Raw genomic sequence first — 26,781 nt, 5'->3', positions numbered from 1 at the left:
TGGTGGCCGTGGCGGCCTCCGTGTCCCCATGTCCCCAGCTGGGATGGCATGGAGGGCACAGGGTGGTGGCCAATGGGGACACCAAGGGGTGGTGGCTGTGAGGAGCGGCACGGCTCCATCACCCTGGTGGCCTTGGTGGCCTCTGTGTCCCCATGTCCCCAGCTCGGCTGCCATGGGGACCACGGAGTGATGGCCATGGGGACATGGTGGCCACCATGGGGTGGTGGCTGTGAGGAGCAGCCTCAGCATTACAGTTCCATCACCCTGGTGGCCATGGTGGCCTCCATGTCCCCATGTCCCCAGCTCGGCTGCCATGGGGGCCATGGGCTGGTGACATCAGGGTCACCAAGGGGTGGTGGCTTCACAGAGCAGCCAAAACACTGCAGTCACACCACCCTGGTGGCCATGGTGGCCACCATGTCCCCATGCTGACCCCACCCTTGTGTCCCCAGCTCGCCTGCCACTGCCACCGCTGGCTGGTGACCAATGGGACCTTGGGGCCACCATGGGGTGGTGGCTGTGAGGAGAAACATCAGCATTACAGCTCCATCACCCTGGTGGCCATGGTGGTCACTGTATCCCCATGTCCCCAGCTCAGCTGCCATGGGGACATGGGGTGGTAGCCATGGGGACATCAGGGCCACCATGGGGTGGTGGTTCCATGGACCAACCAAAACCCTGCAGTCACACCACCCTGGTGGCCATGGTGGCCACCATGTCCCCATGCTGACCCCACCCTTGTGTCCCCAGCTCGTCTGCCACCGCCACTGCTGGCTGGTGACCAATCGTGGACATGGTGAGGGGACACGCGCGGCCCTGGTGGCACCACGGCGGCCTCGTGTCCCCAACTGGGATGGCATGGAGGGCACAGGGTGGTGGCCAATGGGGACACCATGGACTGGTGGCTGTGAGGAGCGGCACGGCTCCATCATCCTGGTGGCCTTGGTGGCCTCCGTGTCCCCATGTCCCCAGCTCGGCTGCCATGGGGACCACGGGGTGGTGACCAATGGGACATTGTGAGGTGACCAATGGGACCTTGTGGCCACCATGGGATGGTGGCTGTGAGGAGCGGCACGGCTCCATCATCCTGGTGGCCTTGGTGGCGCGTCCCCATGTCCCCAGCTGGGATGGCATGGAGGACACAGGGTGGTGGCCAATGGGGACACCATGGAGTGGTGGCTGTGAGGAGCACCCTCAGCATTACAGCTCCATCACCATGGTGGCTGTGGTGGCCTACGTGTCCCCATGTCCCCACACTGCCCCCACCTTCATGTCCCCAGTTCAGATGCCGTGGGAACCATGGGGTGGTGACATCAGGGCCACCAAGGGGTGGTGGCTTTGCAGAGCAGCCAAAACCCTGCAGCCACACCACCCTGGTGGCCATGGTGGCCACCACGTCCCCATGTCCCCACGATGACCCCACCTTCATGTCCACAGTTCAGATGCCATGGGGACCACAGGGTGGTGACATCAGGGCCACCTCGGGGTGGTGGCTTCACGGAGCAGCCAAAACTCTGCAGTCACACCACCCTGGTGGCCATGGTGGCCACCATGTCCCCATGCTGACCCCACCCTTGTGTCCCCAGCTCGCCTGCCACTGCCACCACTGGCTGGTGACCAATGGGACCTTGGGGCCACCATGGGGTGGTGGCTGCGAGAAGCACCCTCAGCATTACAGTTCCATCACCCTAGTGGCCATGGTGGCCTCCATGTCCCCATGTCCCCAGCTTGGCTGCCATGGGGACCACAGAGTGGTGGCCATGGGGACATCAGGGCCACCATGGGATGTTGGCTGTGAGGAGCACCCTCAGCATTACAGCTCCGTCACCCTGGTGGCCATGGTATTCCCAGTGTCCCCGTGTCCCCAGCTCAGCTGCCATGGGGACATGGGGTGGTGGTCATGGGGACATGGTGGCCACCATGGGGCAGTGGCTGCGAGAAGCACCCTCAGCATTACAGCTCCATCACCCTAGTGGCCATGGTGGCCTCCATGTCCCCATGTCCCCCAGCTCGGCTGCCATGGGGACGACAGGGTGTTGACCAATGGGACATCAGGGCCACCAATGAGATGGTGGCTGTGAGGAGCACCCTCAGCATTACAGTTCCATCACCCTGGTGGCCGTGGTGGTCACTGTGTCCCCCTGTCCCCAGCTCGCCTGCCACCGCGCCACCGCTGGCTGGTGACCAACGGCACCTCGGGGCCACCCCGCGGCGGCGGTGGCCTGCGCCGCCCACCCCAAGTACTACAGCTACATCGCCCTGCTGGCCCTGGTGGCCACCGTCATGCTGGTCCAGGTGAGCCACATGGTCAAGCTGACCCTCATGGTGCTCATCACCGCCGCCACCGGCGCCGTCAACTTCTCCGCCTGGGAGCCCATCTTCGACCACTATGACCGGCGGCGCGCGGCCAGCACAGCTCGTAAGGGTGGGGACGGCCACGGCCACGGGGAGGGGACACGGAGGGGACGGGGATGGGCCGGGAATTCCGTCACCCGGACCATCCCTCGGCAGGTCCGTGCTGTGTGCCCTCCAAGTACTCCATGACGGCCATGATCTTCGTGGTGATGCTCAGCTTCTACTACTTCTCGCGGCACGTGAGTGGCCGGGAGGGGAAGGGATTCCTTCCCTCCCTTTTCCTTCTTCTTCCTTCCTTTTCCTTCTTCTTCCTCCCTTTTCCAGCTTTTTCTTCTTCCTTCCTCCTCTTGCCTCTCCTTCCCTCCCTTTTCCTTCTTCTTCCTTATTTTTCCTTCTTTTTCCTTCCTTTTCCCTTCTTCTCTTCCCTTTCCCCTCATTTTCCTCCTCTTCTCCCTCTCCTCCCCTCCCTTTTCCTTCTTCTTCCATATTTTTCCTTCCTTCTCCTGCCTTTTCCTCCTTTCTCTTCTTTTTCCTCCTCTTGTCTCTCCTTCCCTCCTTTTCCTTCTTTTCCTTCTTTTTCCTTCTTTTTCCTTCTTTTTCCTTCTTTTTTCCTTCTTTTTCCTTCTTTTCCTTCTTTTTCCCTCTTTTCCTCCCTCCAACCTCCCTTCCCTTCCCTTCCCTTCCCTTCCCTTCCCTTCCCTTCCCCTTCCCTTCCCTTCCCCTTCCCTTCCCTTCCCTTCCCTTCCCTTCCCTTCCCTTCCCCTTCCCTTCCTCCCTTCCCTTCCCTTCCCTCCCTTCCCTTCCCTTCCCTTCCCTTCCCTTCCCTTCCCTTCCCTATCCTTCCCTTCCCTTCCTTCCCTTCCCCCTTCCCTTCCCCTTCCCTTCCCTTCCCTTCCCTTCCCTTCCCTTCCCTTCCCTTCCCTTCCCTTCCCTTCCCTTCCCTTCCCTTCCCTTCCCTTCCCTTCCTTCCCTTCCCTTCCCTTCCCTTCCCCTTCCCTTCCCTTCCCTTCCCTTCCCTTCCCTTCCCTTCCCTTCCCTTCCCTTCCCTTCCCTTCCCTTCCCTTCCCTTCCCTTCCCTTCCTCCCTTCCCTTCCCTTCCCTTCCCTTCCCTTCCCTTCCCTTCCCTTCCCTTCCCTTCCCTTCCCTTCCCTTCCCTTCCCTTCCCTTCCCTTCCCTTCCCTTCCCTTCCCTTCCCTTCCCTTCCCTTCCCTTCCCTTCCCTTCCCTTCCCTTCCCTTCCCAAACCTTCCCTTCCCAAACCTTCCCTTCCCAAACCTTCCCTTCCCTTCCCAAACCTTCCCTTCCCAAACCTTCCCTTCCCTTCCCTTCCCTTCCCTTCCCAAACCTTCCCAAACCTTCCCAAACCTTCCCAAACCTTCCCAAACCTTCCCTTCCCAAACCTTCCCAAACCTTCCCAAACCTTCCCTTCCCAAACCTTCCCTTCCCAAACCTTCCCAAACCTTCCCTTCCCAAACCTTCCCTTCCCAAACCTTCCCAAACCTTCCCAAACCTTCCCTTCCCAAACCTTCCCTTCCCAAACCTTCCCTTCCCAAACCTTCCCAAACCTTCCCTTCCCAAACCTTCCCAAACCTTCCCAAACCTTCCCAAACCTTCCCTTCCCAAACCTTCCCTTCCCTTCCCAAACCTTCCCTTCCTAAACCTTCCCTTCCCTTCCCTTCCTAAACCTTCCCAAACCTTCCCAAACCTTCCCAAACCTTCCGTTCCCTTCCCTTCCCAAACCTTCCCAAACCTTCCCAAACCTTCCCTTACCTTCCCTCAATCACTAAATCCCTTCCCGCATTCCCTGGAAGCTCCAAGGCACCGGGATTTCTCGCGGGTCCATCCACAGCACCTGCAGCTTTTCCAAGGAAACTCCCAAAGGGTTTTCCAGACACCACCATTTCCGGGAACACCCTCATCCCATTATCCCATAATCCCATTATCCCATAATCCCATTATCCCAATTTCCCATTATCCCATAATCCTATAATCCCAATTTCCCATTATCCCATTATCCCAATTTCCCATAATCCCATAATCCCATAATCCCATCATCCCATCATCCCATTATCCCATTATCCCATTGTCCCATTATACCATTATCACATTATCACATTATCCCATCATCCCATCATCCCATAATCCCATAATCCCATTATCCCATAATTCCATAATTTCATTATCCCATTATCCCATAATCCCATTATCCCATAATCCCATAATCCCATTATCCCATAATCCCACAATTTCATAATCCCATTATCCCATGATTCCATTATCCCAATTCCTTTGGAAGATCGACGTCCACGACCAGAAGGAGCGCGTCTCCGTTATCCAATCCCATCATCCCATTATCCCACCATCCCATAATTCCATAATTCCATCATCCCATTACCTGATTATCCCGGGAATTCCTGCGCTCCCGTGATTCCGTAATCCCAGATGGAGAAGCTGGCCCGGACGCTGTTCCTGTGGAGATTGACGTCCACGACCAGAAGGAGCGCGTCTCCATTATCCCATCATCCCACAATCCCATCATCCCACTATCCCATCCCACAACCGCACAAGCCCGCATTCCCACAACCCCACAATCCCAGGAATTCCCATAATCCCAGCAATTCCCACATTCCCAGGTGGAGAAGCTGGCCCGGACGCTGTTCCTGTGGAAGATCGATGTCCACGACCAGAAGGAGCGCGTCTCCATTTTCCCATCTTCCCATTATCCCCTTATCCCATCCCACAACCCCACAATCCCACAATCCCATAATCCCAGCAATCCCCACATTCCCAGGCGGAGAAGCTGGCCCGGACACTGTTCCTGTGGAAGATCAACGTCCACGACCAGAAGGAGCGTCTCCATTTTCCAATCCCGTTATCCCACAATCTCATAGCCCCATTATCCCATTATCCCATCCCATAATCCCACATTACCATAATCCCATTATCCCAGGAATTCTTGCATTCCCACAATTCCTGTGTCCCACATTCCCAGGTGGAGAAGTTGGCCCGGATGCTGTTCCTGTGGAGATCGACGTCCACGACCAGAAGGAGCGCGTCCCCATTATCCCATCTTCCCATCATCCCACTATCCCACCATCCCACAACCCCCCAATCCCACAACCCCACATTCCCACAACCCCACAATCCCAGGAATTCCCATAATCCCAGCAATTCCCACATTCCCAGGTGGAGAAGCTGGCCCGGACGCTGTTCCTGTGGAAGATCGACGTCCACGACCAGAAGGAGCGCGTCTCCATTTTCCCATCTTCCCATCATCCCACAACCCCACAATCCCACATTCCCACAATCCCATAATCCCAGCAATTCCCATAATCCCAGCAATTCCCACATTCCCAGGTGGAGAAGCTGGCCTGGACGCTGTTCCTGTGGAAGATCGACGTCCACGACCAGAAGGAGCGCGTCTCCGTTATCCTACCATCCCATCATCCCACAACCCCCCAATCCCACAACCCCACATTCCCACAATCCCATAATCCCAGGAAATCCCACAATCCCAGCAATTCCCACATTCCCAGGTGGAGAAGCTGGCCCGGACGCTGTTCCTGTGGAAGATCGACGTCCACGACCAGAAGGAGCGCGTCTCCATTTTCCCATCTTCCCATCATCCCACAACCCCACAATCCCACATTCCCACAATCCCATAATCCCAGCAATTCCCATAATCCCAGCAATTCCCACATTCCCAGGTGGAGAAGCTGGCCCGGACGCTGTTCCTGTGGAAAATCGACGTCCACGACCAGAAGGAGCGCGTCTCCGAGATGCGCCGCTGGAACGAGGCCCTGGTGGCCAACATGCTGCCCGAGCACGTGGCCCGACACTTCCTGGGCTCCAAAAAGCGGGATGAGGTCGGTATTCCCGCTTTTCCGGGCCCCATTCCCGCTTTTCCGGGTGATCCCCGCCTTTCAGGGTGGTTCCCGCATTCCTGGAATTCTTTGGATGGGATCCATGGAGCTTCCGTCCCATCCTGGTCCAACCCCCATCCCAGGTGGCTCCAGCCTTTCCTTGGATGTTCCCAGGGATTCTCTGGGAATTCCTTCCCAAATCCTTCCCCTTTTCCCAGGGAATTCCCTCCCTTCCCAGCTCTCCCAGCCTGGCATTGGATCCATCCCCATCCCGACTCCTCCCCGGGAAGGAATTTTGGGAATTCCCTGGGAATTGGGGGCTCCAGGCAGGGTCTCCCTTCCCTTCTCCATCCCCAAATTCCATAAAAATACCTCGGGATGGATCCTGAGCGTCCTGGACCCAGAATCCCGGGATGGTTTGGGATGGGATCCATGGAGCTTCAATCCCATCCCTTTCCCACCGCATGATCCAAGATTGCTCCAGCCTTTCCTTGGGCACTCCCAGGGATCCAGAAAAATCCAATAACCAATAACCCATAACCAATAACCGATAATCAATAACCGATATCAGTGCGCTCTGGGGGCGGAATTCCCGGCATTCCCGGGAGCTGTACAGCCAATCCTACGAGGAGATCGGGGTGATGTTCCCATCCCTGCCCAACCCATAACCCATAACCAATAGCCAATAACCAATAGCCAATAACCGATAATCAATAACCGATATCAGCGTGCCCCGGGGGCGGGATTCCCGGCATTCCCAGGAGCTGTACAGCCAATCCTACGAGGAGATCGGGGTGATGTTCCCATCCCAACCCAACCCATAACCCATAACCAATAATCACTAACCAATGATCAATAACCGATAATCAATAACCGACATCGGCGCGCTCCGGGGGCGGAATTCCCGGCATTCCCGGGAGCTGTACAGCCAATCCTACGAGGAGATCGGGGTGATGTTCCCATCCCTGCCCAACCCATAACCCATAACCCATAACCAATAATGAATGATCAATAACCGATTATCAATAACCGACATCGGCGCACTCCGGGGGCGGGATTCCCGGCATTCCCAGGAGCTGTACAGCCAATCCTATAAGGAGATCGGGGTGATGTTCCCATCCCTACCCAACCCATAACCAATAACCAATAGCCAATAATCAATAACCAATAACCGATAATCAATAACCGATATCAGCGCTCTCTGGGGGCGGGATTCCAGGCATTCCCAGGAGCTGTACAGCCAATCCTACGAGGAGATCGGGGTGATGTTCCCATCCCTGCCCAACCCATAACCCATAACCAATAATCCATAACCCATAACCAATAATGAATGATCAATAACCGATAATCAATAACCGACATCGGCGCGCCCCAGGGGCGGGATTCCCGGCATTCCCAGGAGCTGTACAGCCAATCCTACGAGGAGATCGGGGTGATGTTCCCATCCTTGCCCAACCCATAACCCATAACCCATGACCCATAACCAATAACCAATAATCAATAACCGATAATCAATAACCGATATCGGCGCACTCCGGGGGCGGGATTCCCGGCATTCCCGGGAGCTGTACAGCCAATCCTACGAGGAGATCGGGGTGATGTTCCCATCCCTGCCCAACCCATAACCCATAACCAATAGCCAATAACCCATAACCAATAATGAATGATCAATAACCGATAATCAATAACCGACATTGGCGCGCTCCGGGGGCGGGATTCCCGGCATTCCCAGGAGCTGTACAGCCAATCCTACGAGGAGATCGGGGTGATGTTCCCATCCCTGCCCAACCCATAACCCATAACCCATAACCAATAACCAATAGCTAATAACCGATAATCAATAACCGATAATCAATAACCGACATCGGCGTGCTCCGGGGGCGGGATTCCCGGCATTCCCAGGAGCTGTACAGCCAATCCTACGAGGAGATCGGGGTGATGTTCGCGTCGCTGCCGAACTTTGCGGATTTCTACACGGAGGAGAGCATCAACAACGGCGGCATCGAGTGCCTGCGCTTCCTCAACGAGATCATCTCCGACTTCGACGCGGTGAGCCGCCGGCAGCGCCGGAATTCCGCACGGACGCGGGCAAGGTCCAGGTGGGGCCACGGCGGGAAGCATGGGGAATGTCCAGGTGGGAGTTGTGGGGAATGTCCAGGTGAAATGAGACCAGGAATCATGGGGGATGTCTAGGTAGGATCATGGTGGGAATGACACAGAATGTCCAGGTGGGGTCATGGTGGGAATCATGGGAAATGTCCAGGTGGGAATCACGGGGAATGTCCAGGTGGGATCGCACTGGGAATCATGGAGAACATCCAGGTGGGATCAGACTGGGAATCGTGGGAATGTCCAGGTGGGATCGCACTGGGAATAGTGGGAATGTCCAGGTGGGATCACACTGGGAATTGAGAGGAATGTCCAGGTGGGAATCACGGGGAATGTCCAGGTGGGAATTACCGGGAATGTCCAGATGGGAATCATGGGGAATGTCCAGGTGGGAATCACGGGGAACGTCCAGGTGGGAATCACAGGGAACGGCCAGGTGGGAATCATGGGGAACGTCCAGGTGGGAATCACGGGGAATGTCCAGGTGGGAATCACGGGGAATGTCCAGGTGGGATCGCACTGGGAATCATGGAGAACATCCAGGTGGGATCGCACTGGGAATAGTGGGAATGTCCAGGTGGGATCGCACTGGGAATAGTGGGAATGTCCAGGTGGGATCGCACTGGGAATAGTGGGAATGTCCAGGTGGGACCGCACTGGGAATAGTGGGAATGTCCAGGTGGGATCACACTGGGAATTGAGAGGAATGTCCAGGTGGGATCACACTGGGAATCGTGGAGAACATCCAGGTGGGATCACACTGGGAATTGAGAGGAATGTCCAGGTGCGAATCATGGGGAATGTCCAGGTGGGAATCATGGGGAACTTCCAGGTGGGAATCACAGGGAATGTCCAAGTGGGATCACACTGGGAATCGTGGGGAATGTCCAGGTGGGATCACACTGGGAATCGTGAGGAACATCCAGGTGGGATCACACTGGGAATCACAGGGAACCTCCAGGTGTGATCACATTGGGAATCACGGGGAATGTCCAGGTGGGATCATGGGGGATAAATGTCCAGGTGGGATCACACTGGGAATCACGGGGAACCTCCAGGTGGGATCACACTGGGAATCACAGGGAATGTCCAGGTGGGATCATAGGGGATAAATGTCCAGGTGGGATCACACTGGGAATCACGGGGACATCCAGGTGGGATCACATTGGGAATTGTGGGGAACGTCCAGGTGGGATCAGACTGGGAATTGTGAGGAACATTCAGGTGGGATCACACTGGGAATCACAGGGAACATCCAGGTGGGAAGGGGAACATCCAGGTGGGATGATCCCGGGAATCACAGGAACATCCAGGTGGGATCATACTGGGAATCGTGGGGAATGTCCGGGTGGGATCACACCGGGAATCATGGGAACATCCAGGTGGGATCACACTGGGAATCATGGGGAATGTCCAGGTGGGATCACACTGGAAATTACGGGGACATCCCTGTGGGATCACACTGGGAACTGTGAGGAACGTCCAGGTGGGATCAGACTGGGAATCGTGGGGAACATCCAAGTGGGATCAGACTGGGAATTGAGAGGAATGTCCAGGTGGGATCAGACTGGGAATTGTGGGGGACGTCCAGGTGGGATCACACCAGGAATCACGGGGATATCCAGGTGGGATGGGGAACATCCAGGTGAGATGACCCTGGGAATCACAGGAACATCCAGGTGAGATCATACTGGGAATCAGGGGAACATCCAGGTGGGATCACACTGGGAATCACAGGGATATCCAGGTGGGATGGGGAACATCCAGGTGGGATGACTCTGGGAATCCCAGGAACGTCCAGGTGGGATCACACTGGGAATCGTGGGGAATGTCCAGGTGGGATCACACTGGGAATCACAGGGATATCCAGGTGGGATGGGGAACATCCAGGTGGGATCACACCAGGAATCACGGGGATATCCAGGTGGGATGGGGAACATCCAGGTGGGATCACACCAGGAATCACGGGGATATCCAGGTGGGATGGGGAACATCCAGGTGGGATGACTCTGGGAATCCCAGGAACGTCCAGGTGGGATGACCCTGGGACTCGTGGGGAACATCCAGGTGGGATCCCCGGGAATCCCAGGAACGTCCAGGTGGGATCCCCGGGACGCCCCGTGACGTTCCCGCCCTGATCCCGGTCCGGTGCCGTTCCCAGCTCCTGGACGAGCCCCAGTTCCGCTGCATCACCAAGATCAAGACCATCGGCAGCACCTACATGGCCGCCTCCGGGGTCACGCCCGACGCCGGCGCCAACGGGTTCGGAGCCAAGGTCAGGCCGGGATCCCGCCCTGGGACACCCCTGGGGACCTTGGGATCCGGCCCTTCCTCCTTGTGGCCCATCTCCACCTCCCAGCTCCGTGTCCCAGCCGTGTCCCATCATCTCCGTGTCCCATCTCCATCTCCCATCCCAATGTCCCATCATCTCCGTGTCCCAGCTCCATCTCCCGTCCCAATGTCCCATCATCTCCGTGTCCCATCTCCATCTCCCATCCCAATGTCCCCAAATCCATGTCCCATCTCCATGTTCCATCTCCGTGGCCCATCTCCATGTCCCAGCTCCGTGTCCCAGCCATGTCCCATCATCTCAGTGTCCCAGCTCCATCTCCCATCCCAATGTCCCCAAATCCATGTCCCAGCTCCATCTCCCATCCCAATGTCCCCAAATCCATGTCCCATCTCCATGTCCCAAATCCACATCTCAGTTCCATGTCCCATCTCCATGTCCCATCCCTGTCCAGTCTCCATGTCCCATCTCCCATCTCCATGTCTCATCTCCATCTCCCGTCTCCATGACCCATCTCCATCTCTCATCTCCATGTCCCACCATCTCCATTTCTCATTTCCATGTTCCCTAATCCATTTCCCATCTCCATGTCCCCTCTCCATGTCCCATCCCAATGTCCCCAAATCCATGTCCCATCTCCATGTTCCATCTCTGTGTCCCATTCCAGGTCCCATCTCCATGTCCCAAATCCGTATCATAGCTCCATGTCCCATCTCCGTGTCCCATCCCTGTCCAGTCTCCATGTCCCATCTCCCATCTCCATGTCTCATCTCCATCCCTCATCTCCGTGTCCCAGCTCCATGTCCCACCATCTCCATGTCTCATTTCCATGTCCCATTCCATGTCCCATCCCAATGACCCCAAATCCATGTCCCATCTCTGTGTCCCGTCATCTCCACGTCCCATCTCCACCTCCATTTCCATGTCCAATCTTGGTGTCCCATCTTGGTGTCCCATCCCTGTCCATCCATGTTCCTTCTCCATGTCCTATCCCCATGTCCTACCTCATCTCCATGTCCCATCCCTATGTCCCATCTTCATGTCCCATTTCCATGTCCCATCATCTCCATGTCCCACCCCAATGTCCCCAAATCCATGTCTCATCCCTGTCCCATCTCTGTGTCCCATCATCTCCATGCCCCATCCCCATGTCTCCATCCCCATCTCTACGTCCCATCTCCATCTCCATCTCCATGTCCCATCTCCACATCCCATCTCCACATCCCATCTCCATGTCCCATCTCCACATCCCATCTCCACATCCCATCTCCATGTCCCATCTCCACATCCCATCTCCACATCCCATCTCCATGTCCCATCTCCACATCCCATCTCCATCTCCATCTCCACATTCCATCTCCGCGTCCCATCTCCACCTCCATCTCCACGTCCCATCTCCACGTCCCATCTCCGCATCCAATCTCCACCTCCATCTCCACGTCCCATCTCCACGTCCCATCTCGACATCCCATCTCCACCTCCATCTCCACGTCCCATCTCCATCTCCATCTCCACGTCCCATCTCCATCTTCCATCTCCAAGTCCCATCTCCACCTCCATCTCCACGTCCCATCTCCACGTCCCATCTCCGCATCCCATCTCTGCCTCCACCTCCATGTCCCATCTCCATCTTCCATCTCCAAGTCCCATCTCCACCTCCATCTCCACGTCCCATCTCCATCTCCATCTCCACGTCCCATCTCCACATCCCACCTCCACCTCCGTCTCCACATCCCATCTCCACATCCAATCTCCATCTCCATCTCCACCTCCATCTCCACGTCCCATCTCTACATCCCATCTCCACGTCCCATCTCCACGTCTCATCTCCACGTCCCATCTCCACGTCCCATCTCCATCTCCATCTCCATGTTCCATCTCCAAGTCCCATCTCCATCTCCATCTCCACGTGCCATCTCCATGTGCCATCTTCAAGTCCCATCTCCATCTCTATCTCCACCTCCATCTCCATGTCCCTTCTTCACATCCCATCTCCACATCCCATCTCCACGTCCCATCTCCATCTCCATCTCCATGTCCCATCTCCACATTCCACCTCCACATCCCATCTCCACGTCCCATCTCCATCTCCACGTCCCATCTCCATGTGCCATCTCCACGTTCCATCTCCACATCCCATCCCACCTCCACGTCCCACCTCCACGTCCCACCTCCCACCACGCGGGCTCTCCGGGAACGCCGGGCCGTGGCCGATTCCCGGCATTTCCCGGCAGATGGAGCCGCGCTCGGAGAAGGAGCGCTGGCAGCACCTGGCCGACCTGGCCGACTTCGCGCTGGCCATGAAGGTGACGCTGATGAACATCAACTACCAGTCCTTCAACAACTTCATGCTGCGCATAGGCAAGTCGGGGAACGCCGGGAACGCCGGGAATTCCGGGAATTCCGGAAGGTTCCGGGCGTGACCCGCCTTCTCCGGGCAGGGATGAACAAGGGGGCGGTGCTGGCCGGGGTCATCGGGGCGCGCAAGCCCCACTACGACATCTGGGGCAACACGGTCAACGTGGCCAGCAGGATGGAGTCCACCGGAGTCATGGGCAACATCCAGGTGGGAACGGGGGGGACAGCCAGGTGGGGTCATGGGTAATGTCCAGGTGTGACCTCACTGGGAATGAGCCTGGGAATGTTGGGGTGGGGTCATGGGGGACATCCAGGTGGGACCTGGCCAGAAATGGGTGTGGGAATGTCAGGGTGGGATCGTGGGGAACGTGCAAGTGGGGTCATGGGGAACATCCAGGTGGGGTCATGAGGGACATCCAGGTGGGAACGTGGGGGACAGCCAGGTGGGAAGGTGGGTAATGTCCAGGTGAGATCATGGGGAACGTCCAGGTGGGGTCATGGGGGACAGCCAGGTGGGATTGTGGGGGACAGCCAGATGGGGTCATGGGGGACATCCAGGTGGGGTCATGGGGGACATCCAGGTGGGGTCATGGGGGACAGCCAGGTGGGAACGGGGAGGGACATCCAGGTGGGAATGGGGGGGACAGCCAGGTGGGAACGGGGGGGACAGCCACGTGGGAACGGGGGGAACATCCAGGTGGCGTCATGGGGGACAGCCAGGTGGGAACAGGGGCACAGCCAGGTGGGAACAGGGGGACAGCCAGGTGGGAACGGGGGGGACAGCCAGGTGGGGTCATGGGGGACAGCCAGGTGGCGTCATGGGGGACAGCCAGGTGGGAAGGTGGGGGACAGCCAGGTGGGATCATGGGGAACATCCAGGTGGGATTATGGGGGACAGCCAGGTGGGAACGGGGGGGACAGCCAGGTGGGAAGGTGGAGGACAGCCAGATGGGGTCATGGGGGACAGCCAGGTGGGAACGGGGGGGACAGCCAGGTGGGGTCATGGGGAATGTCCAGGTGGGATCATGGGGAACGTCCAGGTGGGACTTCACCGGGAATGGGCCTGGGAATGTCCAGGTGGGATCATGGGGGACATCCAGGTGGGATCATGGGGAGCATCCAGGTGGGACCTCTCCAGGAATGAGCTTGGGAATGTTGGAATGGGATCATGGGGGAGGTCCAGGTGGGGTCATGGGGGACATCCAGGTGTGACCTCACTGGGAATGAGCCTGGGAATGTTGGGGTGGGGTCATGGGGGACATCCAGGTGGGACCTGGCCAGGAATGGGTGTGGGAATGTCAGGGTGGGATCGTGGGGAACGTGCAAGTGGGGTCATGGGGAATATCCAGGAACATCCAGGTGGGGTCATGGGGGACATCCAGGTGGGATCGTGGGGGACATCCAGGTGGGATCATGAGGGACAGCCAGGTGAGATTCTGGGCAACATCCAGGAGGGGTCATGGGGGACATCCAGGTGGGAACGGGGGGGACAGCCAGGTGGGGTCATGGGGGACAGCCAGGTGGGGTCATGGGGGACAGCCAGGTGGGGTCATGGGGGACAGCCACGTGGGAACGGGGGGGGACATCCAGGTGGGAACGGGGGGGACAGCCACGTGGGAACGGGGGGGACAGCCAGGTGGGAACGGGGGGGGACATCCAGGTGGGAACGGGGGGGACAGCCAGGTGGGAATGGGGGACAGCCAGGTGGGACTTCACCAGGAATGGGCCTGGGAATGTCCAGGTGGGATCATGGGGGACGTCCAGGTGGGACCTGGTCAGGAATGGGCCTGGGAATGTCCAGGTGGGATCATGGGGGACATCCAGGTGGGACCTGGTCAGGAATAGGTGTGGGAATGTCCAGATGGGATCATGGGGGACATCCAGGTGGGACCTCGCCAGGAATGTTGTGGTGGGAATGTTGTGGTGGGATCATGGGGAATATCTGGATGGGATGGGGAATATCTGGATGGGATCAGGGAATCTGGGGAATATCCAGGTGTGATCACCTTGGGAAACTTGGGAATATCCAGGTGGGATGGGGAATATCCAGGTGTGATCACCTTGGGAAACTTGGGAATATCCAGGTGGGATCACACCGGGAAACTTGGGAATATCCAGGTGGGATGGGGAACATCCAGGTGGGATCAGACCAGGAATCTTGGGAATATCCAGGTGGGATGGGGAACATCCAGGTGGGATCAGACCAGGAATCGTGGGAATATCCAGGTGGGATCAGACCGGGAATTGTGGGAATATCCAGGTGGGATCACACCGGGGCTTCCTTGGGAATTGGGGACTCCAGGCAGGGTCTCCCTTCCCTTCTCCATCCCCAAATTCCATAAAAATCCCTCGGGATGGATCCTGAGTGTGCTGGATTCCAGAATCCTGGAATGGTTTGGGATGGAATCCATGGACTTTCAATCCCATCCCATCCCATCCCTGATCCCAAACCTCTCCATGGACACTCCCAACGATCTCCTGGGAATCCCACCCCACCCTCCCGGGAATTCCCGCCCCTTCCTCGCAATTTCCCCGAGCTCTTCCCGCTTTTCCCATGGAGAACATTCCCAGATTCCAGATTTTTTTCCCTACCCCCCACCCCACGGGGCAGGTGGTGGAGGAGACGCAGCAGATCCTGAAGGAATACGGCTTCCGCTTCGTCCGCCGCGGCGCCGTCTACGTCAAGGGCAAGGGGGAGCTCCTGACCTTCTTCCTGAAGGGCCGCGAAAAACCGGGATCGCTCCTCGGATCTGCCGCCTTCCCCCTGCCCCACCAGGTGCTGGAGAACCCCTGAGGATTCCTCGGGAATCTCCGCCGGGATCCGGAACTCTGCCCCACCCCCCCTTCCCGGAGGGGTTTTTTTTTTTTGGATTTTTTTTTTGGGGGGGGTTTTGGATTCCGTGGAAAAGAGGGAAAGGCGGATCCGGGTTGTCCACACCGCCTTCCCCGGGGATTTCCCGCGGCGGGAATTCCGGACTGGGAGCGGCGGCGGCGACTCCAGGAGATCCAAACTCAGGGATGGTCGGGAAGACCCCGCGTGCCGGGAGCGGGAGCGAATCCGGGATTGGTTTTTTTTTTCCCTGGAAATTCCTCCCGGATTGGAGTGCTCGGGTGGGGCTGGGATGGGGGAAGGACGGGAGTTGTGTATTCCAGATCCATAAATTTTATCGGAGAAGCCATGGGTGTGCGTTTGTGCCCCGCGGCCGGGATCGGGATCGGGATTGGGATTGGGATTGGGATCAGGAATGGGATTGGGATCGGGATCGGGATTGGGATAATGGGATTGGGATCGGGAATGGGATCGAGATTGGGATTGGGATTGGGAATGTGATTGGGAATGGGAATGGGATTGGGAATGGGATGGGAATTGGGATTGGGATTGGGATTGGGAATGGGATTGGGAATGGGATTGAAAATGGGAATGGGACTGGGAATGGAAATGGGAATGGGATTGGGAATGGGATTGGGATTGGGATTGGGAATGGGATTGGGAATGGGATTGGGATCAGGATCGGGATTGGGATTGGGAATGAGATGGGGAATGGCATTGGGAATGGGAATGGGATTGGGATCAGGATTGGGATTGGGAATGGGATTGGGATTGGGAATGGAATGGGATCGGCAATGGGATTGGGATTGGGAATGGGATTGGGATCAGGATTGGGATTGGGAATGGGAATGGGAAATGAGATTGGGATTGGGATTGGGATTGGGATTGGGACTGGGAACTGGAATTGGGATTGGGATCAAGATCCAGATCAGGATCAGAATCAGGATTGGGATCGGGATTGGGATTGGGAATGGGATCGGGATTGGGATTGGAATTGGGATTGGGAATGGGATCCAGATTGCAATCGGGATGGGAATTGCGATGGGAATTGGGATTGGAAACCAGATCAGGATTGGAATTGGGATGGGGATTGGAATCAGAATCAGGATTGGGATTGGGATCCGGATTGGGATTGGAAATGGGATCGTGATCAGCATCAGGATCAGGAATGGGATAGGGATGAGAATCAGGATTGGGATTGGGATCAAGATCCAGATGGGGATTGGGATCAGGATTGGGATTGAGAATGGGATTGGGATCGAGATCCAGATGGGGATTGGGATTGGGATCGGGATCAGGATGGGGATCAGGATTGGGATGAGAATCAGGATCAGGACAGGGATTGAGATAGGGATTGGAATCGGGATTGGGATCAAGATTGGGATTGGGATCGGGATCAGAATCTGGATGGGGATGGGGATGGGAATCCGGATGGGAATCTGGATGGGGATCAGGTTCTGGCTCAGGATTGGTGCCCATGGAATTTGGGGAGCCGGGGGCATTCCCAGAGCTGGGATCGGCTCCGATAGGAGCGGTGGAATTCCAAAGCCTCATTCCCGATTCCCATCCTGGTTTTTTCCAGGGATAACGGGAGGGGCTCCCCAGCTTTTCCAAGGGCACCTTGGAATTGGGGGATTCTGGAATGGTTTGGATGAGATCCACGGATCTTAAATCCCACCCCATTCCCACCTCTCCTTGGACATTCCCAGGGATTTTCTGGGAATTCCAGCTCAGCCGGGAACTCCTTCCCAAATTCCTCCCTTTCCTAAGGAATTCCCTCCATTCCCAGCCTGAGGTTGGATCCAGCCCCATCCCGACTTCTCTCCCGGAAGGAATTTTGGGAATTCCCTGGGAATTCGGGACTCCACTTCCCTTTTCCATCCCCAAATCCCATAAAAATCCTTCAGGATCCATCCTTGATCCCAGAATCCCACAATCCCATTGTTGGGATCCACGGATTTTCCACCCCATCCCATTCCCACCCGGATTCCAGGCGGCTCCAACCTTTCCTTGGCCATTCCCAGGGATTTTCTGGGAATTCCGGCTCAGCCGGGAACTCCTTCCCAAATTCCTCCCTTTCCTATGGAATTCCCTCCATTCCCAGCCTGGGGTTGGATCCAGCCCCATCCCGACTCCTCTCCTGGAAGGAATTTTGGGAATTCCCTGGGAATTTGGGACTCCACTTTTCCATCCCCAAATTCCATAAAAATCCTTCAGGATCGATCCTTGATCCCAGAATCCCACAATCCCATTGTTGGGATCCATGGATTTTCAATCCCATCCCATTCCCACCCGGATTCCAGGTGGCTCCAACCTTTCCTTGGCCATTCCCAGGGATTTTCTGGGAATTCTTTTCCCCAACTCCCCCTGCCCCCTTTTCCCATGGGAATCCATTCCCTGGCCCCGCTCCCTTTTTTTTTTTCCTCATGGAAAACTTCCTGCTTTCTTCCCATTATTCCCAAACTGGGAATTCCAACTCATTCCCTCATCCCAAAATTCCCAACCCTTCCCCACCCATTCCCAACCACAATTCCCATTCCTCCCCCCCCCCTTCCGCCTTCTCCCAGATTTTTTTTTTTTTTAAATTTTTTCCTGAATTTTCCATCCATATTTTTTTAAAAGTTATTATTTCTTTGGGAATTTTCCCAATCTCTCCTTCCCAACATTTCCTCCATCCCAAGAATTCCCAACTCTGGATCCATCCCAAGAATTCCCAACCCTTGGATCCACCCTCCATCCCAAGAATTCCCAATCCTGGATCCATCCCAAGAATTCCCAACCCTGGATCCATCCCAAGAATTCACAACCTGGATCCACCCTCCATCCCAAGCATTCCCAAATTGGGATCCACCCTCCATCCCAAGAATTCCCAACCCTGGATCCAAACCCTCCATCCCAAGAATTCCCAATCCTGGGATCCACCCTCCATCCCAAGAATTCCCAAACCTGGATCCATCCCAAGAATTCCCAAACCTGGATCGAAACCCTCCATCCCAAGAATTCCCAGCCCTGGATCCATCCCAAGAATTCCCAAACCTGGATCCATCCCAAGAATTCCCAACCCTGGATCCATCCCAAGAATTCACAACCTGGATCCACCCTCCATCCCAAGCATTCCCAACTTGGGATCCACCCTCCATCCCAAGAATTCCCAACCCCAGGATCCATCCCAAGAATTCCCAACTTGGGATCTACCCTCCATCCCAAGAATTCCCAGCCCTGGATAGATTCCAAGAATTCCCAACCCTAGATCCATCCCAAGAATTCCCAACTTGGGTTCCACCCTCCATCCCAAGAATTCCCAGCCCTGGATCCATCCCAAGAATTCCCAGCCCTGGATAGATTCCAAGAATTCCCAACCCTGGATCCATCCCAAGAATTCCCAACCTGGAATTCCCACCCGGAATTATCAATTACTTTTTAATGAGGACGGATTTTCAGCACTACAGGGGGATTTTCCCGGGATTTTTCCCGGGATTTTTTCCAGATTTTCCCAGGATTTTTCCCGGATTTTTTCTGGGATATTTCCCGCATTTTTCCCGGGATTTTTCCCACTTTTCCCATCACTGCCCATCCTTGGAGAAACTCCTCCCGATGGCGTTCCTGAAGAGCGTCACCAGCGGCGTCCGCACCCGCTCCGAGCTCATGAATCCCCCGTAGCGCTTCTCCTTCCGGGAATTCCACGGGAATTTCGGGAATTCCTCCTCCTCCTCTTCCTCCTCATCCTCCTGGGAGGGTTCCTCCCTCCGGAATTCCAAGCGGGAATTCTCCTCCGACTCCTCCTCGGCTCCGTTGGGATAAACCTTGACCGGCCTCCTCTTGCGCCCCACGGGTTTCCCCCACCGGAAGTGCTCCATGGAATACGAGCGCCGGGAAAAACCGGGAATTCCGGGATCGTTCCCGAATTTTTTTTCCTGCTCCTCCTCCTCCTCCTCTTCCTCCTCCCGTTCCCGTTTTCCGGGCTCGCTGCCGTTCCTGCGGCCGAACTGGTTCCAGCGGAAGTGGCTCATGACATAGCGCCGGAGGCTCTCGGAGAGCGGCTGGAATTGCCCCGGATTCCCGGGAAAAAGGGGAGATTCCAGGGAAATCCGCGCCCGGCACGACCCCGAGCACGCCTGCAACGGGGAAAGTCCCAAAGTTTGGAATTCTGGCACAGAATTCCCACTTTTCGTGTTTCATTTTGGTTGGGAATCAGTCGGGAATGGGGGAATTGGGAGCCTCTGGAAGCGGAAAATTTGGGAATTCTGGACCCTCTGGAATTTGGGAGGATCCCACGTGGGGAGAGATTTGGGAATTCCCAAATTTGGGACTGGAGTTCCCATTTTTTGTGATCCTGGAGTTCTGAATTATTTGGGAATGGGGGGCTCGGAACCATCTGGAAGTGGAAAATTTGGAATTCTGGACCCTCTGGAATTTGGGACTTCCCGAATTTGGGAATGGAATTCCCATTTTTTGTGATCCTGGAGTTTGGGATTATTTGGGAATGAGTGGCTTGGAATCATCTGGAAGGGGAAAATTTGGAATTCTGGACCCCCTGGAATTTGGGAATTCCCAAACTTTGGAATTCTGGGATGGAATTCCCACTTTTCATGATCCTCATAAAAATTCAGGAATTGGGAATTCGGGACCCTCTGGAATTTGGAGATTCCCTGGAGAAACATAGGGAATGGGAATTCCGGGATTCCCGGGAAAAAGGGGAGATTCCCTGGAAATCCGCTCCCGGCACGACCCCGAGCACGCCTGGAACAGGGAAAGTCCCAAAGTTTGGAATTCTGGCACGGAATTCCCACGTTTTTGTGATCCCAGAGTTTGGGATTATTTGGGAATGGGGGAATGGGGACCATCTGGGAGTGGAAAATTTGGGAATTCTGGACCCTCTGGAATTTGGGGATTCTTAAATTCAGGGGATGGAATTCCCACTTTTCATGATCCTTGGGAAAAATTGGGAATGGGAAATTTTCCCTCTGGAAGCAGAAAATTTGGGAATTCTGGACCCTCTGGAATTTGGGGATTCCCAAATTCAGGGGACGGAATTCCCACTTTTCCAGATGTTTGGAATTATTTGGGAATGGGGGACTCGGGACCCTCTGGAAGCGGAAAATTCGGGAATTCTGGACCCTCTGGAATTTCGGGAGGATCCCACGTGGGGAGGGATTTGGGAATTCCCAAATTTGGGATTGGAGTTCCCATTTTTTGTGATCCTGGAGTTCTGAATTATTTGGGAATGGGGGACTCGGAACCATCTGAAAGTGGAAAATTTGGAATTCTGGACCCTCTGGAATTTGGGAATTCCCGAATTTGGGAATGGAATTCCCATTTTTTGTGATCCTGGAGTTTGGGATTATTTGGGAATGAGTGGCTTGGAATCATCTGGAAGGGGAAAATTTGGAATTCTGGACACCCTGGAATTTGGGAATTCCCAAACTTTGGAATTCTGGGATGGAATTCCCACTTTTCGTGATCCTCATAAAAAATTTGGGAATTGGGAATTCGGGACCCTCTGGAATTTGGGAGGATCCCACGTGGGGAGGGATTTGGGAATTCCTAAATTCCAGCATGGAATTCCCATTTGTTGTGATCCCACAATTTGGAATAGATTGGGAATGAGTGGCTTGGGATCATCTGGAAGTGGAAAATTTGGGAATTCTGGACCCTCTGGAATTTGGGATTCTTATATTTGGGAATGGAATTCCCACTTTTCGTGATCCCAGAGTTTGGAATAAATTGGGAATGGGGACCCTCTGGAAGCGGAAAATTTGGGAATTCTGGACCCTCTGGAATTTGGGAGGATCCCACGTGGGGAGGGATTTGGGAATTCCCAAATTTGGGATTGGAGTTCCCATTTTTTGTGATCCCGGAATTTGGGATTATTTGGGAATGGGGGACTCGGAACCATCTGGAAGCGGAAAATTTGGAATTTTGGATGCCCTGGAATTTGGGAATTCCCAAATTTGGGGATAAAATTCCCACTTTTTTGTGATCCTGGAGTTCAGGATTATTTGGGAATGGGGGAATTGGGACCCTCTGGAAGTGGAAAATTCGGGAATTCTGGACCCTCTGGAATTTGGGAATTCCCAAACTTTGGAATTCTGGGATGGAATTCCCACTTTTCGTGATCCTCATAAAAAATTCGGGAATTGGGAATTCGGGACCCTGTGGCATTTGGGAATTCCCGAATATGGGAATTTTTTTGGGGAGATCTTTGGGATCTTTAGGGATTTGATCCCAAAAATTCTCAGGGAAAATTCCCAATCCCAAATTCCCCCGTGTTTGGGAATTTTCACCGTTTATTCCCAAAAAATCCCCGAGAAAATTCCCCTTTCCACCCCCATTCCTGACTTCCCCCAAATCCCAACCCCCAAATCCCAAATCCCAAATCCCCCAATCCCAAATTCCCAAACCCCAAATCCCAAAAACCCCAAACCCTTTACCATCATCCCGGCATCGCAGCCTCACTCCCGGCACGGGGAATTCCCCAATCCCAAATCCCAAATCCCAAACCCCAAATCCCCCAATCCCAAATTCCCAAATCCCCAAATCCCCAAACCCCCAAATCCCCAAACGCCAAATCCCAATTTTTTTTGGATTTTTCTCCCAAACCCCAAAACCCCAAACCCCAAACCCCAACCCCGTTACCATCCTGCCGATGTCTCCGCATGGCTCCTGGCATGGGGAATTCCCAAATCCCAAACCCCAAATCCCAAATTTTTTGGGATTTTTCTCCCAAATCCCCAAATCCCTCAAACCCCAAACCCCAAACCCCAAACCCCAAAAACCCCAAAGAATTCCCATTCTTTACCATCCTGCTGGGGTCACTGCCCGGCTCCCGGCACGTGGAATTCCCAAATCCCCAAACCCCAAATCCCTCATATTTTGGGATTTTTATCCCAAACCCCAAACCCCAAACCCCCCAAACCCCAAACCCCAAAAACCCCAAAAACCCCAAACCCCAAACCCGTTACCATCCTGCCAGGGTCGCTGCCCGGCTCCTGGCACAGGGAATTCCCCAATCCCAAATCCCAAACCCCAAATCCCAAAAACCCCAAATCCCAAACCCTAAACCCCAAATCCCAAAACCCCCAAACCCCAAATCCTGAATCCCTCATTTTTTGTTTTTTTTTTTTTTATCCCAAATCCCCAAAACCCCAAATGTGAAAAACCCCAAATCCCCAAACCCTAAATCCCAAAGACCCCAAATCCCCAAACCCCAAATCCCAAATTTTTTGGGTTTTTTCTCCCAAATCCCAAACCCCATACCCCAAACCCAAACCCCAAACCCCAAACCCCAAATCCCGTTACCACTGTGCCGGGGTCGCTGCCTGGCTCCCGGCACGGGGAATTCCCAAATCCCCAAACCCCAAATCCCAAACTTTTTGGATTTTTATCCCAAACCCCAAACCCCAAAACCCCAAATCCCAAACCCGAAAAACCCCAAACCCAAATCCCAAACTCCAAACCCCAAATCCCAAATTTTTTGGGATTTTCTCCCAACCCCAAAAACCCCAAACCCCAAACCCCAAATCCCAAAAACCCCAAATCCAACCCCAATCCCAATTATTTTTCCCACCCAAACCCAAACCCCAAATCCCCAAACTCCAAATCCCAAATTTATTGTGATTTTTATCCCAAACCCCAAATCCCAAACCCCAAACCCCAAATCCCCAAACCCCAAATCCCCAAACTTTTGGATTTTTTTTTTTTTTTTTCCCTTTTCCCCAAACCCCCAAACCCCCCAAACCCCCCAAATTCCCCCATTTACCCCCCTCCTTCCCCAACTTTTGGGATTTTTCTTCCCAAACCCCAAACCCCAAAAACCCCAAACCCAAACCCCAAACCCCAAACCCCAAACCCCGTTACCACGGTGCCGGGGTCGCTGCCTGGCTCCCGGCACGGGGAATTCCCAAATCCCCAACCCCAAATCCCAAACTTTTTGGGATTTTTATCCCAAACCCCAAACCCCATACCCCAAATCACAAATCCAAACTCCAAACCCCAAATCCCAAATTTTTGGGGATTTTTCTCCCAAACCCCAAACCCCAAATCCCAAATCCCAAAACCCAAACCCCAAACCCCAAAAACCCCAAAAACCCCAAATCCCCAAACCCCAAAAACCCCAAATCCCGTTACCACGGTGCCGGGGTCGCTGCCCGGCTCCCGGCACGGGGAATTCCCAAATCCCAAATCCCAAATCCCAAATCACAAATCCCTCATTTTTTTGGGATTTTTATCCCAAATCCCCAAACCCCAAATCCCAAATTTTTTGGGTTTTTTCTCCCAAACCCCAACCCAAAACCCCAAACCCCAAATCCCAAACTTTTTGGGATTTTTCTCCCAAACCCCAAACCCCAAAAACCCCAAATCCCAAAAACCCCAAAAACCCCAAATCCCCAAACTCGAAATCCCTAATGTTTTTGGATTTTTCTCCCAAACCCCAAACACCAAAACCCCAAACCCCAAAACCCCAAAAACCCCAAACCCCAAATCCCGTTACCACGGTGCCGGGGTTGCTGCCCGGCTCCCGGCACGGGGGATTCCAAATCCCCAAACCCCAAATCCCAAATTTTTTGGGATTTTTCTCCCAAACCCCAAACCCCATACCCCAAAAACCCAAAAACCCAAATCCCCCAAACCCCAAACCCCAAACCCCAAATCCCGTTACCACGGTGCCGGGGTCGCTGCCCGGCTCCCGGCATGGGGGAATTCCCAAATCCCAAACCCCAACCCCAAATCCCAAATCACAAATCCCTCATTTTTTTGGGATTTTTATCCCAAATCCCCAAACCCCAAACCCCAAATCCCCAAAACCATAAATCCCCAAACCCCAAATCCTAAATCTTTCGGGATTTTTCTCCCCAAACCCCAAACCCCAAAACCCCAAATACCCCAAATCCCAAAAACCCCAAATCCCCAAACCCCAAACCCCAAAAACCCCAAACCCCGTTACCACTGTGCCGGGGGTCGCTGCCCGGCTCCCGGCATGGGGGATTCCCAAATCCCCAAACCCAAATCCAAAACCCCAAATCCCCAAACCCCAAACCCCAAAACCCCAAACCCCAAACCCCAAATCCCGTTACCACGGTGCCGGGGTCGCTGCCCCTGGCTCCCGGCACAGGAATTCCCAAACCCCAAACCCCAAATCCCAAAAACCCGAAACCCCAAAAACCCCAGACCCCAAATCCCAAAAACCCCAAACCCCAAATCACAAATCCCTCATTTTTTTGGATTTTTATCCCAAATCCCCAAACACAAATCCCAAAAACCCCAAACCCCCAAATCCCCAAAAACCCCAAATCCCCAAACCCCACATCCCAAATTTATTGGGATTTTCTCTCCAAACCCCAAATCCCAAACCCCAAATACCCCAAACCCCAATACCCAAACCCCAAAAACCCCCAAACCCCAAATCCCGTTACCACGGTGCCGGGGTCGCCTGCCCGGCTCCCGGCACGGGGGATTCCCAAATCCCCAAACCCCAAATCCCAAATTTTTTGGGATTTTTCTCCCAAACCCCAAACCCCAAATCCCAAACCCCAAATCCCAAATCTTTCAGGATTTTTCTCCCAAACCCCAAACCCCATACCCCAAACCCCAAAAACCCCAAATCCCAAACTCCAAATCCCAAATTTTTTGGGATTTTTCTCCCAAACCCCAAACCCCAAGCCCCCAAACCCCAAAAACCCCAAATCCCCAAACTCGAAATCCCTATTTTTTTTGGATTTTTCTCCCAACCCCAAACCCCAAAACCCCAAACCCCAAAAACCCCAAACCCCAAATCCCGTTACCACGGTGCCGGGGTCGCTGCCCGGCTCCCGGCACGGGGAATTCCCAAATCCCCAACCCCAAATCCCAAATCCCAAATCCCTCATTTTTTTGGGATTTTTATCCCAAATCCCAAACCCCAAATCCCAAATTTTTTTGGATTTTTCACCCAAACCCCAAACCCCAAAACCCCAAATCCCCAAAACCCCAAAACCCAAAAACCCCAAACCCCAAACCCCAGATCCCAAATTTTTTGGGATTTTTCTCCCAAACCCCAAACCCCAAAAACCCCAAAACTCCAAATCCCAAAGCCCAAAGACCCCAAATCCCCAAACCCCAAATCCCAAATTTTTTTGGGTTTTTTCTCCCAAACCCCAAATCCCAAACCCCAAAAACCCCAAACCCCAAACCCCAATCCCAAATTTTTTGGGATTTTTATCCCAAACCCCAAACCCCAAAAACCCCAAAACTCCAAATCACAAATCCCTCATTTTTGGGGGATTTTTATCCCAAAACCCCAAACCCCAAAAACCCCAATCCCCAAACCCCAAATCCCAAATTTTTCGGGATTTTTCTCCCAAACCCCAAATCCCAAATCCCAAACCCCAAAAACCCCAAATCCCAAAAACCCCAAAAACCCCAAATCCCAAAAACCCCAAAAACCCCCAAACCCCAAACCCCAAAAACCCCAAACCCCAAATCCCGTTACACGGTGCCGGGGGTGGCGCTGCCCGGCTCCCGGCACGGGGGGATTCCCAAATCCCCAAACCCCAAATCCAAATTTTTGGGTTTTTTCTCCAAACCCCAAACCCCCAAACCCCAAAAACCCCAAACCCCAAACCCCGTTACCACGGTGCCGGGGTCGCTGCCCGGCTCCCGGCACGGGGGATTTTCCCAGCAGGGCCCCGAAGCTCCGGCGCAATTCCAGAGGAGAAACCCCAAAACGCCGCCGCGGTTCCCGACCCCATCCCGGCCCCAAATCTGGGGGAAAAAATCCCAAAAAATTTAAAAATTATTATGGAAAAAAATCCCTTAAAAAATCCTAAAAAATTCCCAAAAAATCCCCTAAAAATCCGCCCGAAAATCCCCAAAATATCCTAAAAAAAATCCTAAAAATATTTCCCCTCAAAACTCCCAAAAAATCCTAAAAGTTCCCTCCCAAAATCCTCACAAAACGCCCAAAAAAATCCTAAAAAAATCCTAAAAAATCCTCCAAAA

The 26,781-nt window shown here is 54.3% G+C and overlaps 2 protein-coding genes across 2 annotated transcripts in view; one reads left to right on the top strand and one right to left on the bottom strand.

The window, feature by feature from the left end:
- Positions 1-16,149, top strand: part of ADCY3 (adenylate cyclase 3) — a 45,699-nt gene extending 29,550 nt beyond the window's left edge. Inside the window, 8 exon segments of the mRNA XM_059837297.1 lie at positions 2,152-2,419; positions 2,512-2,594; positions 6,062-6,220; positions 8,120-8,266; positions 10,488-10,601; positions 12,851-12,977; positions 13,058-13,182; positions 15,586-16,149. Of these exon segments, the coding sequence (XP_059693280.1) occupies positions 2,152-2,419; positions 2,512-2,594; positions 6,062-6,220; positions 8,120-8,266; positions 10,488-10,601; positions 12,851-12,977; positions 13,058-13,182; positions 15,586-15,768 (1,206 nt within the window). The 3' untranslated portion in view covers positions 15,769-16,149.
- Positions 16,150-19,367: 3,218 nt separating this feature from the next.
- Positions 19,368-26,544, bottom strand: POMC (proopiomelanocortin; the record flags this gene model as incomplete). The annotated part of the gene is made up of 2 exons (XM_059837296.1): positions 19,368-19,919; positions 26,413-26,544. Coding segments are annotated over 2 exons (684 nt in total), but the record flags the coding sequence as incomplete, so codon positions are not given.
- Between the last annotated feature and the right edge of the window lie 237 nt (positions 26,545-26,781).

Source organism: Haemorhous mexicanus (assembly GCF_027477595.1).
Source record: "Haemorhous mexicanus isolate bHaeMex1 chromosome 3 unlocalized genomic scaffold, bHaeMex1.pri scaffold_136_ctg1, whole genome shotgun sequence".
NCBI classification, from domain to species: Eukaryota; Metazoa; Chordata; class Aves; order Passeriformes; family Fringillidae; genus Haemorhous; species Haemorhous mexicanus.
Note: the sequence above shows the minus strand (reverse complement) of the source record. Positions and strands in the feature narration are given on the sequence as shown.